The 17,303-nt window shown below is 34.4% G+C and overlaps 1 protein-coding gene across 2 annotated transcripts in view; it reads right to left on the bottom strand.

Annotated features, from left to right (window-relative positions):
* Window positions 1–17,303, bottom strand: part of DPP10 (dipeptidyl peptidase like 10) — a 556,919-nt gene that overhangs the window by 12,613 nt on the left and 527,003 nt on the right. For both annotated transcript variants that reach the window (XM_010973252.3, XM_074363531.1), the window contains exons 20-21: window positions 6,901–7,095; window positions 6,155–6,209 (exon numbers count right to left, since the gene is read on the bottom strand). In XM_010973252.3, coding sequence (XP_010971554.2) covers window positions 6,155–6,209; window positions 6,901–7,095 — 250 coding nt within the window. The remainder of the gene's footprint in view (window positions 1–6,154; window positions 6,210–6,900; window positions 7,096–17,303) is intronic.

Genomic DNA, 17,303 nt, shown 5'->3' on the forward strand with positions numbered 1-17,303 from the left:
AAACACAGATTCAGAGAAGCCATCAAAACCTAAATATGATTAATTAAAAGATAGATATAAATATACATATTTGGAGAAACTATAAAACACCAAAGAAAATACCTTATAAAATACGAGTCAGTATTTCTTAGATTCACTTCTCCCTAGGTGATCTGCAGACTCTGTACAGTTCCCATGAAAATCCCTACTGTCTATTTTGTAAAATTACAAAATGTGATTCTAAAATTTATAAAGTTCTTTTACTCTGAAAAAGAACAAGATGGAAGAACTTCTTCCATCTCGTTTCTAGATATAATGTTATTACCTAACGGTGATGTTTAGTATGTCAATTATATCTCAACTTAAAAAATGAAAAAAGAGGGGGATAGGTCTGTGGTTATAATATGCTTCCTGTGCTTTAGTAAGCCTTAATATGAAAGTATCTATTGAGCAACATAAATGGTCAGTAAATCAGTTGTGTTAAATTATGTCCATATATAACAATAAACACATGAAAAAATGCTCAATATTATTAATCATCAGAGAACTGAAAAGGGAAATAAAGTGAGTACCTTTATTTACCCATTAGAATGGTTTAAGCTAAAAAGACTGATGACACCAAGTGTTAGTGAGGAGGCAGAGCACCTGAACCCTCACATACTGCTGTTGGCAAAATAAAATGCTATGACTACTTTGGAAAAATTTTGCCAATTCCTTGTAACGGCAGACAACTAAACAAAAACATCAAAAACACACACAAAAAAAGAGAAAAACAAAAACTTAAGATGAATGGAAGAAAGGAGATAAAATAGAATAAAAGATAGTAGGCACAAATAATAAACAGTATAAACATTTAAATGTATCAGTAATCAAAATTTACATAAATAAATACAATCTTTAATTAAAATACAGAAATTGGCAAAGAGATAAAATTATTTTTCTTTTTTCTTTTTTTTAAAGGGGCATACCTTTAAAAAAATTACCAGGACAAGGTTTAAAAATAGTAAGATAGAAAAGCAAAAACAATGTGTACTAGTCAAAAGAATTACAGTGTTGTACTTTTAATATTAAAAAAGCATCTATAAATTAAAAAAAATTATAGATATAAACTGGATCATTGCAAAACAGTAAAAGATTCAGTTTCCTCAGAAGATACAGTAATTCTGAACTTTGAGGGAATGATAAAAATAGCCTTAAAATAAACATGCATAAATTAACCTAAGGAGAAATTGAATAATTCATCATTATAATGGGATAGTTTAATACAACTTTCTTGGAGATTAGCGACAAAATAAATCATTAAGTAAGTTTATAATCTGAACAACATGATGGGCATATATGTAACACTAAACCTTTTAAGCAGAGATGAAAGGTCTTTTCTTAAGTCATAAATCAACTGATGTTTCAAAGGATTTCTGCTATTCCAGTCAATTCTATGATCACAATTCAGAGATAATCCAAGTCAATTACAGAAAATTAGCAAAACTCTTCTACTGGAAAAAAAAAACAATAAAAATAATTCAGAGGGTATACTTATCCTGGAAATCAAGAAATACTTGTATTAAATTTTTAAAAGTACTACATACAAGTGCCAGTAGGAAGTACCTAAGGGAGTATTGCAAAGGGATTTCATAACTCAAATACTTGTATTTGAAAGAAAGAATGCTAAGTATTAATAAGCTAAACATTCAACATAGTAATTTAAAAACAAAATTGATTTAAAATGTAGAAGAAAAAATAATAATGGGAAGAGCAGAAATGAGTGAAATATGAAAACAAAGATAAGTAGAGAAGAAAAATTAAGCCAAAAGTATGGTTCATTGAAAAAGAGGGAGATACAGCAAAGGAAACTATAAACAGTATGAAAAGACAACCTATAGAATGGGAGAAAATATTTGCAAATGATGCGACTGACAAGGGCTTAATTTCCAGAAGATACAAACAGCTCATACAGCTCAATAACAACAACAATTCAAACAACCCAATAATAAAAATGGGCAGAAGACCCAAACAAACAATTCTCCAATGAAGACATACAAATGGCCAATAGGCACATGAAAAAGTGTTCAGTAACACTCTCAGAAAAATGCAAATCAAAACTACAATGAGGAATCACCTCACATCAGTCAGAATGGCCATCATTCAAAAGTTCACAAATGATAAATGCTGCAGAGGGTGTGAAGAAAAGGGAACTGCTGGTGGGAATGTAGTTTGGTGCAGCCACTATGGAAAACAGTATGGAGAGTCCTAAAAAAAAAATAAAAATAGACCTATCATATGATCCAACAATCCCACTCCTAGATAAATATCCAGAAAAGATGAAAACTCTAATTTGAAAAGAAACATGCACCTCAATGTTCATAGCAGCACTATTTACAATAGCTGAGACACTGAAGTACCCTAAATGTCCATTGACAGATGACTGGATAAAGAAGTTGTGGTGTATGTATATACAATGGAATACTACTCAGCGATAAAAAAAGAATGAAATAATGCCATTTGCAGCTACATGAATTAACCTAGAGAGTGTCATACTAAGCAAAGTCAGACAGAGAAAGACAAATATCATATGATATCACTTCCATGTGGAATCTAAAAAAAAGGACACAAATGAGGTTATTTACAAAACAGAAACAGACTTCAGGCATAGAAAACAAACTTGTGGTTACCAAGGTATAAGAGGGGTTGGAGGGATAAATTGGGAATTTGGGATTTGCAGATACTAATTACTATATATAAAATAAACAGCAAGGTCCTACTGTATAGCCCAGGGAACTATATCCAATACCTTGTAATGGCCTATAATGAAAAAGAATATGAAAAGGAATATAACTGAATTAACTGAATCACTTTGCTGTACACCAGAAACTAACACAACATTGCAAACCGACTACACTTCTATTAAAAACAGCGACAGCAACAACAGAGGGAGAGAAAAAGGGAGACAACAGGGAGAAGAAGAGCAAGCAAGAGAGCACCAACCAAGAGCTCGGGAAGAGGTGCTCGAGTGAGAGCAGGAGAGCCCAAAACAAGCCAGCCTGGGAGTCACAGTGGGACATTATCACTGCTAAAGAAATGATTACACATGTAATAAGAGGATACATATGCTCTGAAAACACTGCTGAACAGCGTATGAAATGGAAGCAACCCTTTTAAAAGTATTAAAGACAGACTAAGGCACAAACTTCCAGTTACAAAATAAATGAGTCATGGGTATAAAATGTACAGTGTGGGGAAAATACGTACTAACTATGTAATATTTTCTATGATGACATACGGTAAGCAGACTTAGCGTGGTCATCATTTTGAAATGTATAGAAATATCAGATCACTAGGTTGTATAACAGGAACTAACGTACTGTTGTAGGGGTGGGGATGAAGGCAGTCAAAAGGTACAGACCTCCAGTTATAGGATAAGTAAGTACTAGGGATACAATGTACCACAAGATAAATATAACTAACACTACTGTGTGTTACAAATAAAAATTGTTAAGAGACGAGATCCTAAAATTTCCCATCACAAGGAAAAACTTTTTTCTAAATAGAAAATTAATTTCGTATCTATATGAGATGATAGAGGTTCACTCAACTTAACTATGACAGTCATTTCGTTATGTATGAAGTCAACTCATTATGCTGCACACCTTAAACTTATGCAGTGCTGTAGGTCAGTTATATCTCAATAAAACTGGAAGAAAAACAGAAACCACTAAAACGGAAAAATCTTAATAGTCTTGTATTGATTAAATAAATTTAAACACTAATGAAAAATTTTCCAACAAAGAAAGCAATAGCCCCACAGACATTTACAACCTAATTCCAATTCTAAGCAAGATTTCCCAGACAATAGGAAAAGGCTGCACATAATTTCTCAGCCAATTTTATGAGTTTAGCTGATGTAATTTGATAATGAAATAAAACAAGTACATTCCCCACCCCACCAAAAAAATTACAAGACATACTAAATCTTACAGCTAACACTCCTTTATAGGCTCAGAAAGCTACCTTCTAAGTTATAATTCAGTCACAGACATGCATACTTGTTTAATTGAAATGGAATATTTTCCATTTAAAATAAATCTAATTATGTTTTCATTTGTTTATATCCTACGTCAGTCTTTCCTATATTTAGATTGCCAGAATCAGTTGCCCTGGGAATGATCAGTCCCCTAATACAATGATAGACATGAGATTTTGAACTTCTAGATCCCAAGCCTAGAGTTTCATTTTCCCATGTTTACAAACTATCATCTAAATTTTCTAGTTAATATGGAGGACCCTCTAAGGTCTGTGCCCATTTTTCCTCTCAGTGTTGTCACCTGTCACTTCCTTGTATGAGCCTTAATTTTAGTCAGTCACTTTATTTCCTGTTGTCCAAACACACTCTCCTTACTGACACTGTGCATCTACACGAAATGCTTCTCCTTGCCCTCTGCTTGCTGAAATGATTTTCACCAATATCCAGTTCATGTTCCACTTTCTCCATGAGGCATTTTACAACTTTCCAAATCTTCTCTAAATTCCCATATTAATTAGTGTTTGTATAGTTCACTTGGTCCTTTACCCTTATGTATGAGTATAGTAAGTAGAGTCCTGAAATGCGTAAGCTTTGAGTCCTTTGTAAGTTAGTACATACATGGGACCATTGAGGAGTAGAATGTTCTCTACCATATGCACCTTTTGCCGTGGTGAGTAACACATAATATACAATGTACCATCTTAACCACTTCTAAGTGCGCAGTCCAGTAATGTCAAGTGCATTCACATCAATCTGAAATTCTATACCCATTAAAAATCAACTCTCCTAATTTTCCCCTCCCCCCAGCCCCTGGCAACCACCATTCTGCTCTCCATCTTTATTAACTTGACTGCTTTAGATATTTCATATAAGTTGAATAAAACAGTGTATGTCCTGAGCACAAGGTCCTCAAGGTTCATCTGGGCTGCAGCAGGTGGTAAGACTTTTACTGCATGCACTTGTAAATGTGTCTAGCATCTTCATGTCTTTGGAACGATCACTTTCTTAGACATTTTACTAATATCTTTACTACTGGTGATTAGCTTTCATTGATTTATTTGTTTGCACTTAGGTGAAAGGAACATTGTTCATAAAATATTTCTATTGCTCTCTTGAATATTATTGACACCAAGCATTAAACACAGCAAAGACGCGGTGCACTGCAGATCTGTGGAATGGGGGAGAATGGTAGTGACTTGTGTCGTTTTATATTTTACACACGTATTAAATAGCTTTCCGTGTACCTGCTTGTCAGTGCGCACCAGCAAAATTGATGTCCCAGTAAAATTACCCGTGATTTGCTGTGGTGTGTCTCTAGGTTCACTAATGAACAGTAGAACATATTTTATGTTTAAATCCATGAACACCAAGAATTTGCTTTGCCTCTATACTAAAACAGTACAAAATCTTTCCTTTCATCTTAGTATCCTTATAGTATATGTGATATGTATAAATTAGGTGCTCAATAAATTTCTATATGATATCTTTTCCTACTGTGAAAATCATGTTGAACCTAATTAAAAAAAGTATTGCAATAAGAAGTAAATAACGCACCGAAAGCACAAAAGGCATAATAATACATACTGGTCATCTTTCAGTTTCTAAGTCATGGAGGCTTCCCTAAAGCTGAGGTGCTTGCTCCTTCTGTCGAGAACACTCTGCCTCAAGAGATCTGTACGACTGGCTCCCTTTTGTTAGTTGGGTATCTGTCTAAATATTTAATCAGAGGGCCCTTACTTGACCACTCAATCCAGTAACACTGGCCCTTTCTGGAATTAACTTTTATTCATCAATTTTTTGTTTTGTTTTGTTTTCCTTACAAGACATTACTATATGAAATGTGCTTTACTATCTATTTCTCCTCTCTAGAAGATAAGCTTCATGAAAACAAATCCTTTTTTTTTTGTCCTGACGTTGCTCTATGCCAGTCACTAGGCACCACTTAGAGATACTCAACAAATAGTTGCTGAATTAATAAATAGCTGAATGTTACATTAATTATAATAGCACATTTTAAAGGATAATACAGAGAAATTATAATAAAATGAGAAAAGTAATTTTATATATATATATATAATTATAATTATATATATATATATATATATATATATATATATATATATATATATATATATATATATAATTTCTATTATTTACCTTTCCAAAAATGCTTAATCTTTTGGAGTCAATGTATGGCTGTTTCAGTAAAAATCTGCAATGAAAAAGAAAAAAAATACAGTTAACACCTTTTTGAGTCAAATGCACCATGGGAATTAATTCTTGGCACCAAAAAAAGTTTTAAGTAAACAGAGGTCAAACTGGAAAGACTTCAGTGGTTGAAGCTCTATTCATGTAGAAAGGTCCTATGTACCAAAATCTTGCTACTCAAAGAACTGGTTCAGAAGTTTGGGTGTGAGATCTGTTAGCTTGTTACAAATGCAGAATCTGGGGGCCCATTCCCTGCCTGCTGAATCAACATCTACATTGAAAAAATATCCTAGCCAATGTCTGTATACTGTTTTAAAGAATCTACTAGCTTTCTTAGGTCACTTTTTCATCCCAATGTGGGAAAGGTATCTGTGAAAACTCAAGAATTATAATTAACTGGGAAAATAATAAACATTGTAGATTATTGTAAATAGATAATATGGTGGTTTAATTAAGGTTGCTCTCATTTTCATAAATCCAAAGTGAATCTAATTCTAGAGGAAGAGGTATGATAATTCTCTTATTATGTCACTGAGAGTGAAAGGTATTTGAGAAAAAATGCCACTGTCTATATGAGTAACTTAGAAAATTGTCCAGTCACTAAAATGCAAATCTTGAAGTCAGCATTAGTAGTGTTATATATTCTGCTTCTGGGTATACAGGAAAAAACAGTTAGAAAATGTGTACCCACTTACTTCACAGCTGCTATTTGGTCCTTTACTTCCACTGAGCCTAACTTCCGGTGAATCTCTTGCAAAATTTTCAAGCCCTGGAATCCACTTCCTCTGCCGTCAAACCGTGCTATAATGACGTTATCTGTGTCGACAAGCACTGAATCCCAGTCAACGTGGAACTTATCTGTAACCAGCTGGCCTCCTGGTTCTTCATCCCTGCAAACACCCACACATTGGACCAAAACAAGAGTAACTGAGAGTGTAGTTGAAATTTTAGCTTCTCCACTTATTAGTTAAAAATTATGGAAAAGACCCATGTTGGCTATTAAAATTTCTGTTAATTCTTGATAGTAAACCTGGAAGTATAAATGCCATCTTCCTTTGTAAATTTCCAAATGAAAAACTCTTTGAATGGCATGAAAATATAAAACAGAATTTAAAACTGTTCATGAGAGATTATTTTAACTCATTTTCAAAAGACAAAAATAAAGAAAAATACATGTTCTTTCCATAGGCATTTCGAAGAAGTGACTGTCAAGTTGACACACAGGCCCTACTTTATTGGATTTCTTCCAGACAGTGTGTTTAAAAATGTCTTGCAGATGGGCTGTAGGGTCTGATGGAAAGCAGAATCACTTATGGAGCCTTAAAATATTATTAATTTAACAAGAAATGTACAATCCTAAAGCACATCAGACTCAAGAAGAAATGCTGCTTAATATTTCCTGAATTTCTTTTTGTGATAGAATTCTCATTGAGAGGAATTTAAGCAAACAGAAAGAAAAAATTATTTTTCATCACTAAAGTTGATAGCAAGAAAAGGAGGCGGAGACATACAAGTTGGAAAAATCTGAAAGCAGTAAGTAGAGAAGGACGCACAGATAAGGAAGCATGACATACATTCTCTCCAGACGGAAAAGGTGATATGATTTAAAAAATGTCACACTGCAGTGGTATTTCTTACTTTATTTTCCAGAATATAGAAAAGGCAAAGCAAGCAAACAAACAAACAAAACAAAACAAAAAAAAACCCAAAAACAGACTCTCATAAAATCACACAGGTTATCTAGTTCCAGACCTTGGTAGAGTTCAGACACACAGTTGTCCATGTGATAGCTGTACAGGGCATCAAAACATCTAACTCTGAAAGGATCTCCATTTTTTAGGTAGGCTACATGCCAGGAATCTGCACCCTACTCACTCTCCTGGAAAGACACCCAACTTGGCTTCATGCTTCTGCAAATGTGTTTCTGAGAAGCACTGAAATATACCAATACACAAACTAATTCTCATTAACAAGGTTTTAGGTTATCAGATTTGCTAAAGAAAATGACTTCTGGGCAGCAAATGGAACTGAGCAGATACAGAAGTTGTGTGGGACCAGTTAAGTTAGGTAAAGGAGGAAGCAGGGACTAGGGCAAAATGTCAGACAACTGAAATTTATTGAATGCTGTTATGGGCTAAATTGTGTTCTCTCAAAATCCACATTTGGAATCTAAAATGTCCACTACCTCAGAATTTAACTATATTTGGAGACAGTGCCTTTATGGTGGTGATTGAGTTGAAATGAGGCTATTAGGATGAGCCCTAGTCCAGCATGACACGTGTCCTTGCAAGAGGGCATCAGGACACACAGAGAGGCCTTAGGGGTGGCGTGTGTGCATGGGGACAGGAACATGTGAAGAGGCAGCAAGGAGACAACCATCTGCAAGCCAAGCAGAGGGCGCAGGTGAAATAAAGCCTGCTGACACCTTCGTCTTGGATGTCTGGGCTCTGAGCTGTGAGAAAATAAATTTGTTGTTTAAGACATCCGGTCTGTGGTGTTCTGTTATGTCAGCCCTAGTAAACGAAGACAAAGGCCTCTGTGCTCTAAGCACTTAAGATCCTTTATCATATTTCCTACACCCTAGTACAATTTATGTAACCTTTCTGGGGAGGAGGCTGTCTGCTGCATGAATTACTCCATGTATTATTTTTCTTACATTGTAAATGAAGAAACTGCGCCACGGAGGGGTTTGAATAAAGACCCCACTCCGTTCCTTCCTGAATTACACATCTAATGGTGATCCTGTGATCCAAACCTAGATCTGCCTTGTCCTTCCAGTGTTTGCAATCTTTTATCTCTTTTTCAAATTTAATCTAAAATTTTTAAATTATTTTTCATTTTTGCAAACTTAGCTCTTGATCAGATTATTGGAAATTGTTACTAAACATATCCATGTGCTTTTGCCTAGAATTTCAATTGCCTTGTCCAGAATGAAATCTGAAATTGCGGTTTCTTCTCCCGAGTCCCAAGTGATTCTGATATAACTTGTCTACCACTTGAGCACTAGCATGAATCATGCATAGCACAGCTTCTGGTGCATGGAGAACATGGAAAATGCTTGTTGAACTAGACACTTACAGGGAAAATAGAACCAGGTGAAGTTTAAAATGGAAGGGCCTTAAAAAGCCTAATAAATCCTGTATTTTGAAGCTGGGGTATTTACTGCAAATATTAGACAGCAAAACATGATTTACAGAGGACAAGATACAAGGATTAACTTCAACATTTAAGCTGAGTAAAAATATGACAGTTTAAGTCCCAACGTCACTCTGAACAAAGGTAGGGAAGATATTAAAACACTAAGGCTCAGTTTCCTTATCTTTAATAATGGTAAAATACTGTCTTGTTTTCCTCAAAGAGATCTGTAAGCATTAAATGGCATAATATATTTGAAAATACTTTATGAAATACAGTAAGCAATATAAAATGATTATTAGATTTATCAAACAATAGAAGTTGTTATTAGTCTTTTGTTTGAAGTCACTTTTGCATTACATTGAGTATATTTCCTTATAGTTCAGAATGGAAAACTATATAAAAGATTTTGGCCAGCTGTGCAGAAATTAAACTGAGCAATATCTATGGATAAAGAAAGATATTATGCCAAGGAATAGAAGCTGTTATGTCAAGAGGTCTTCTACTTTCTAGATGGACAAAGCTACCTAAAGACTTACAAGAAAATTTAAAAGTGAAATCATCAGATCCTTTGGAGTGATTACCAGGGCACTGTTAGTTATTAAGGCATGAGAGCCTGGAAATAAAGCCATGCACCTATGGTCAATTAATCTTCAACAAAGGAGAGAAGACAGTCTCTTTTAACAAGTGGTTTTGGGAAAGCTGAACAAGCTACATGTAAAACAATAAAACTAAAATATTCCCTCACACCATATACAAAAATAAACTTGAAACTGTTTAAAGATCTAAATGTAAGACATGACACCATAAAACTCCTAGAAGAGAACAAAAGAGAAATGTTCTTTGACATAAATTGTAGCAATAGTTTCTTAGATCAGTCTCCCAAGGCAAAAGAAATAAAGCCAAAAGTAATCAAGTGGGAACTAATCAAACTTCAAAGCTTTTGCACAGCAAAGGAAATCTTTAATAAAATGAAAAGACAACCCACCGAATGGGAGAAAATATTTGCAAACAATGAGACCAACAAGGGGTTAATATCCAAAACATACAAACAGCTCATACAACTCAATATCTAAAAAAACAAACAACCCAATCAGAAAATGGGCAGAAGATCTAATTATAGACATTTTCCTAAAGAAGATATACAGCTGCTTAACAGGGTACATGAAAAGATGCTCAACACTGCTAATTATTAGAGAAATGCAAATAAAAACCTCAATGAGTCACACACCAGTCAGAATGGCTGCCATCAAAAAGTCTACAAATAATAAATGCTGGAGAGGGTGTGGAGAAAATTAAACCCTCCTACACTGTTGGGAATGTAAATTGGTGCAGCCACTATGGAAAACAGTATGGAGTTTCCTTAAAAGAACTAAAAATAGAACTACCATACAATCCAGCAATTCCAATCCTGGGCATATACCTGGAAAAAACAAAAAGTCTAATTCAAAAAGACACATGCACCCCAATTTTCATAGTAGTACTATTTACAATAGCCAATTCATGGAAGCAATCCAAGTGCCCGCCAACAGTCTTTTGGCTTAAGGTGTGGTGTTATGTACATACAATGCAATATTACTCAGCCATAAAAAAGAATGAGATATTGCCATTTGCAGCAACATGGATGACCTAGAAGATATTTTGCTTAGTGAAATAAGCCAGACAGAAAAAGACAAATGCTCTATGATATCACTTATATTTGGAATCTAAAAAATAATACAAATGGATCTATATACGAAACAGAAAGAGACTCACAGACATAGAAAACAAACTTACGGTTACCAAAGAGGGAAGGGAGGGACAAATTAGAAGAATGACATTAACAGATACAAACTACTATACATAAAGTAGATAAGCAACAAGGATTTACTGTATAGAACAGGGAATTATACTCAATATCTTATAATAACTTACAATGATACATAATCTGCAAAAAACTTGAATTGCATACTATACACCTGAAACTAACACAATATTGTAAATCAACTATACTTCAATAAAAAGAAGAAAATAAAAAAAGAAAAAGTATAGTTTAAAATAAGGCACATTTTTCAAACTTATTAATTTATTGTCATATTATCATATCGAAATATTGTCATATTTTGATTGCAGATTTTTCAAAGCAAAAACCCAATTCTTTACTCATGCTTGCAATACCCAGGAAAAAAAACAGACGTTTACTCCTTTGCTATGTTTTCTAAATTGCTATTTTTAACTTTGACCTTACTTCACATGCTTTCAATGTTAGAACACAAAATGTTATCAATTCATTATCAGCCAATAATTTTAACACATTTCTTTGTCTATTTGGAGTGTTTTGTCTTTTTAGGTGAACATAGGCATATCTATTTGAAGATGAATTATAAAAGAAAATGGATCATGATGCTAAGCATTGCCAGTATCAGGAACAAGTCAGAGACCTGTAGGACCAAGGGAGATTTTTCACAAAGTGTTGACCAGAAAATACTAGATATTTTCCTGCAAATAAAGACAAGAAAACATCAATTATTTGATGAGGTAGGAACAGCGTGATATGTGATGGAGGGATGACCACAAGGAATGTACTATAGGTCAAAGCATCCACCATGTAATAAATGGGTACCACAGCTCGCTGTGTATTGGCTGTACAGAATTGGGGAGCTCCAATTCATTTGGTTCCTCTTTGTTTCTCCCTGAGTTTCTGCCTCATCTTTTTTCCTACACTGTTTGCTTTAATCTCTGTTTCAGAAATCTCTGGGGACTTATTGAAAGACAAGTGTTTCAAGGTTGAGAATGGGGACATAAAATTTTGTTGAAAGTTGTCTGAAAAGAACAATTCCATGTGTTTTAAGCAGTGAAAAGGCCACAGCAATATGAAATGTGTCCATTTCCTAACACAGGCAGCAAAACCAAATTAGGACTAAATTTTTCTTAGAAGTTAAGGTCTCCGAGGGCAGAGTTCTCATCTGTTTCAATACCTTGAATACGCAACATGTCTGTGTGGATGAAGGGTTCAGGCTATGAGCATACGATAAAATATAGGAAAAAAGCTGAATGAAACACACAATACCCAATAGCCTTTCAAATGACAAAACAAGCTACTTCTTTATGACATAACAAAACATCATCTATATCAAAAATTGAATTAAAGTGAAGAGAATTGTTCAGACTGCATGTTTGGCCAGGTTCACAAAGTGCTATTTAAATTCATGAGAAGAGGGGCTGAAGACACAGGTTTTGGTCTTTGACTTTGTTACCAATATGCTGAGTTACCCTGGCAACTTTATGCTCTTTTACTCTTTATTTATTGTTTTCATACAGAATAATATGGTGTAAATAGTTAAGATCACACAGAGTACATTTTTAAAAGCCTTTTCCTTACCACTAAACCTTTGGCTAGAATAAACGGAAAGAAAATATCTTCCAGTGAAAGCACTTTCCATGAGTGATCTATTGAATGGCAGAATTTTTTTTTTTAATCTTTTCCCTACACGGCAGACTTTTAAAACTGCTATACTGACAGCTGCGTGTCTGTGTCTACTGGGTCATGGGAGGAAGGGACACAGAGAAAATAGCCGATAGTCATCGTGGTTCTTTGCTCTTTCTGAGCCTAGAATAGATCAACTTCAGCTACATAAGTGCTAGAAACATTGAGAGCTGTCACAATTTTATTTTAGATATAATAAACTAAAAAAGAGTATGAGAAGAAGGATGAAGAACAGCATGGAAGGCAAGATAAGGGAATCACAGTAAATTCTTAAGGAAAATAAACTGTCAATGCTTTCGATTTTATGCTTTAGGAGAGAATTCATTTCACACTGGAATGAGTTTGACGTAGGAGAGTAACCTTAAACAGTATTTGTCTTGTCTCAACCTAAAATTTACTTTATAGAAGTGTACAGTCAGTGATGATTTAGTTGCAACGTAGGTACAACTACATGCTAATGAAGCCTGTCCTATTTCAAGCAATGTATACATACACACATGCATACGTTGGCTAAGGGCTTCTTGGCCGATGTCTTCTATTTCTCATTTTATTATCCCTAGATTTCTTCTCATGGAAGGCCTGTCCTACATGCAGATTGGTGAATTGAGCTTTCTCACCTATGTACTACGTCGTATGAGAAATAATAATATGTTTTCCTGTCAAAGAACTGTTTCTTGTCCACATCCCCAGCTTCTTCCATTAGGAATATTATAATATAAAATAATGTACAAATATCTGATCCCTCTTCTATTTACATATAATTTTTGGCTGAATTACTCTTTCTTGGAGTTAGTGTTCAATATAGACAAGGTTATTTATGCCTCTAACCAGACACTATCTTACAGTTCCTAAGCCTATGTTTTTGGCAGGGAGTGTGATGAGGTCTACCTGATAATACATGGAAAGTTAGGCTGGCTTATCAACCAAATTCTCAAGTTGTATTACCCTCCATCACTTGTATTCATATACTGACATTCAAAGATCTTGTCCATGTTAAACCTTTTAGAAAAACTGCCTATGTTAACGATCTGAATCTTATAGTGATGTGGGAGTGTTATCATGAAGAGGGTACAGGTGATACATTGATAAAACCAAAAGAATTGAGCCTAGGACTAGTGGCTTTAGGCAAGTCACTTCCTTTCCCTATGCGTTAAGTTTGCTTATCTTCAGTGTGGAAAATGATAATAAGTAGTGTCTACCTGGTAGAGTTATGGCAAAGATTAAATGAAATAATATATATAAGTTGCTTAGCAAAGTGTCCCCGTTGATAGTAAGTATTAAATGTTATTAAACCAACGTTCTGGTCAATGCTATGGGACTTGACTTTGAGCTCTCAAACCTGGCCATCCCTAGGCAACTCTGCATTGATAATTCCTGAGCTTCTATGTAACAACAACCAAGTTTTTTTCATTTGGCTCAGTTCAGAGGACGTGCATTAAAAATGCTCTACTTTTCACTGTGTGTGGGTCTTTCAGTTAATTTAGAATGAAAAGATGTGTATGTGTATGTATTTCTGTTGTGTGTGTATACTTGATTTCTCTCCACACACAGCCACGTGTGTCTGTGCACTGAGTGTAATTTGCAGATCTCTGTACGTGTAAGTTCTCTCTTCTCCTGCCTCCACAGGTATATACTTCTTCTGGCACCACTAAAACAAGAGAATGCTACCGTGATATACCTTTCTGATTCACAGAATTTGTGACATAGACTTTAGGTCATTTTTTTTCTGAGGCATTATTTCTTTTCAATAGGATTTCTTTATATTCAAAAAACTGCACAGACTATAAATTTAATGTTTTTGTCTTGATCATCATTTGGATCTCTGAATTTGGGAGGGTATTTTGTGTTAATAAAGCTACATCTTTTTTTCATCTGTATTCTAGTCCTCATTTCTCTTTTTTTCCTTTTATTTTTAATAGACTAGGCTTCCTTATATCAGGGTCAATTTATGTCTGCTAAAGGTATTTCTCCTTGTCTTGAAGGAAATTCAATTCTATTTTGCTCTTTGATTTCTCTTCAATAGAAGCTAGAGATTGTCTCCTTAGCATGATACAAAAACTGCATAACAACTATCATTAGAACAATGGGAAAAAAGCAGAAAGTTCATCTTTTTAAATCAAGTTATTTATATTGTCATAGGAAGCTGAAGAATAAATAGCTCATCAGAACACAGGTTGAAATGCTGAACAGCATGGATATTAATGAGCCGACTATAAAACTCAAAACTGGACACTTAGTATTATTCACACAAAGTTAACCTCGGGATAAACATCTGAGACAACATGTAAAAATATCAGAAGAGAGCCACTAGAAAAGGGCCTCAGGGATGTCTTGCAGCCAGAAATTGTGCAATAAAATAGGAGAAAGTTCCAATCTCCTAATCATTTCTACCGTCGAAGTCTTAGTACATTAATTCTCATTCTTCGGCCAGTTTCTATTTGGGATGATTTCTAAGAGTGGCTGAGGAGGTAGAAAGAGAAGGGGATTTGGTGATCTTTATTTTCAGTTTCTGGGAATGGCTATATTATCACCACTGAGCTAAAAAGCATTTCATCCACCCCCTAGTCCTTTTAAGTGGTTCACACCGAAATCATTCTCAGTCACAATAAAGTTTAGCACATTGTATAAGCAGGTCAAGAACAGGAGACTCTACCTCATTCTTTATGTGCATATAGTCGTTATGTAAATTTCTTATACAAAAGGTCTGCTTTAGATATTACAATGGAAAACATTCTACATGTTGGCTTGAGGAACACAGTCATACTCTAAAAGAAAACGGGAAAAAGTATTGTCTACCTTAAAAAAAGAAGCTTGTGACAATCTTCACAACAATCTCGTATTTCTTAATTTTCTAAAGTAGAATACAGTTCAGCATGGGAATGTCATGGGTGTAACTCTGAGACATGCAATACATAGAATATATATCAAGGATTGCATGGATTTATATATTATAATGATTTATGATATATATTATAATGAATTTAAACTATATTGTCATATATTATAATGAATTTATAATATATTATAAATATAATGGATTTATAATATGGGGACAGATGTTAATTATATACAAACTTTGAACTTACATTTTATCCTAGATAGAGCATTATTCCCCTTCAATAATACACAGTGGTTACACAATACTTTTTTCCTAACTAGACTCCTTTAGCTGGATTCCAGAAGTCAGTTTATCAACTGAAAAATGTGGTGGTGCAAACACAGGCAATTTTATCTTAGCTTACTTTGTTGTATCAGTTAAGTAGAAATAATAATAACTACTGTGCTAATTATGGACAAGTATTATTAGTGGAACTATTTTATAGTTTAGTAAACTGAGACACAGAGAGGTAAACAACGGTAAACCACAGATGAAGAAATAATTCAGTCATGTGAGCAAACACAACTGTAAGAGTTGATCTTAGCAAAATATTAATTTAATATCTTTGATATAAGCAACTACATTCTCAAACCAAAAGAAAATTGGAATTCTTAGCCAGAATAGAATTAAAAATTTAAGGTTTTGAAAGTCTCTTATTTTTTCACTAAGTCCTAACTATGGGTCTTCTTCTGAATTTACACCATATCTTTAGAATGTCTTTATCCCTAGAAATTTTTAAGGAAAAGTAATAAAAGCCTGAAAATGTATGTTTTTTGTACCAATTTTTCACCTTTTAGTAGATGTTTGACAGGTGGCAAGCTACTTAACACTTCTAATTAAAATACCTGCCCTGTTGTATTCATGGGAATGTGAGAAAAAAGTAAAAGAACATGCAGAAAGTATCCTTTAAACTGCATGTTATACAGATGAATTTTTTCAAGAGTATCCTTATACATTGACATATATATATATAAAACTTTTAGCAGTTTTGATTTTCAGAGTTTCAGTGCATCCTATTCAACATGCATTCATCCCATGTGATGTATTTCATATGGAATAAAGAGGGAAGGAGTGTTGTTACAAATGTCACCATGGTTCCTGCACAGCTTTTCCCAATACATTAATGTTAGGATGTGTCAGGAACACACTTTCTCACAATTAAAGAGAAAGCATTAGCGACAGACTAAGACCTTAAGAAAAGAGCTGAAACTCATCAGAAGCATCTTATTTCGGGCAAGTTGAGGCTGGTCTAGTAGCTTCGGAATCCTTGGGTCCCTCTATGGTAACAACTGAGCGCTCTGCTTGTAGCCATGGGCTACAGTAGAACAGTGGACTAATGAAGAAGGCCACACCCGGATCAGGTTTGTAATTGTGATACAGATGGTATGATAAAGATGGCTAAAAGAGAACGCTCTCATGGAGGAAGCACAGAGGCCTGTTTTAAGGCTGAAAAGGACTAATTCCAGATAAAAATGTTATTTAAGATTTATTGCTACTAGTATTTTAACAGGAATATTATTGTTTGAATTTTGTTTAAAAAGTTTACCAGTTTTGAATGTCTTCCCCAGTCTCATTTCTCCTGGGTACCTTGTGTGTGATTTTGTGTCATACTTGTTTCT

The sequence above is a fragment of the Camelus bactrianus genome, chromosome 5 (genome assembly GCF_048773025.1).
Source record: "Camelus bactrianus isolate YW-2024 breed Bactrian camel chromosome 5, ASM4877302v1, whole genome shotgun sequence".
NCBI classification, from domain to species: domain Eukaryota; kingdom Metazoa; phylum Chordata; class Mammalia; order Artiodactyla; family Camelidae; genus Camelus; species Camelus bactrianus.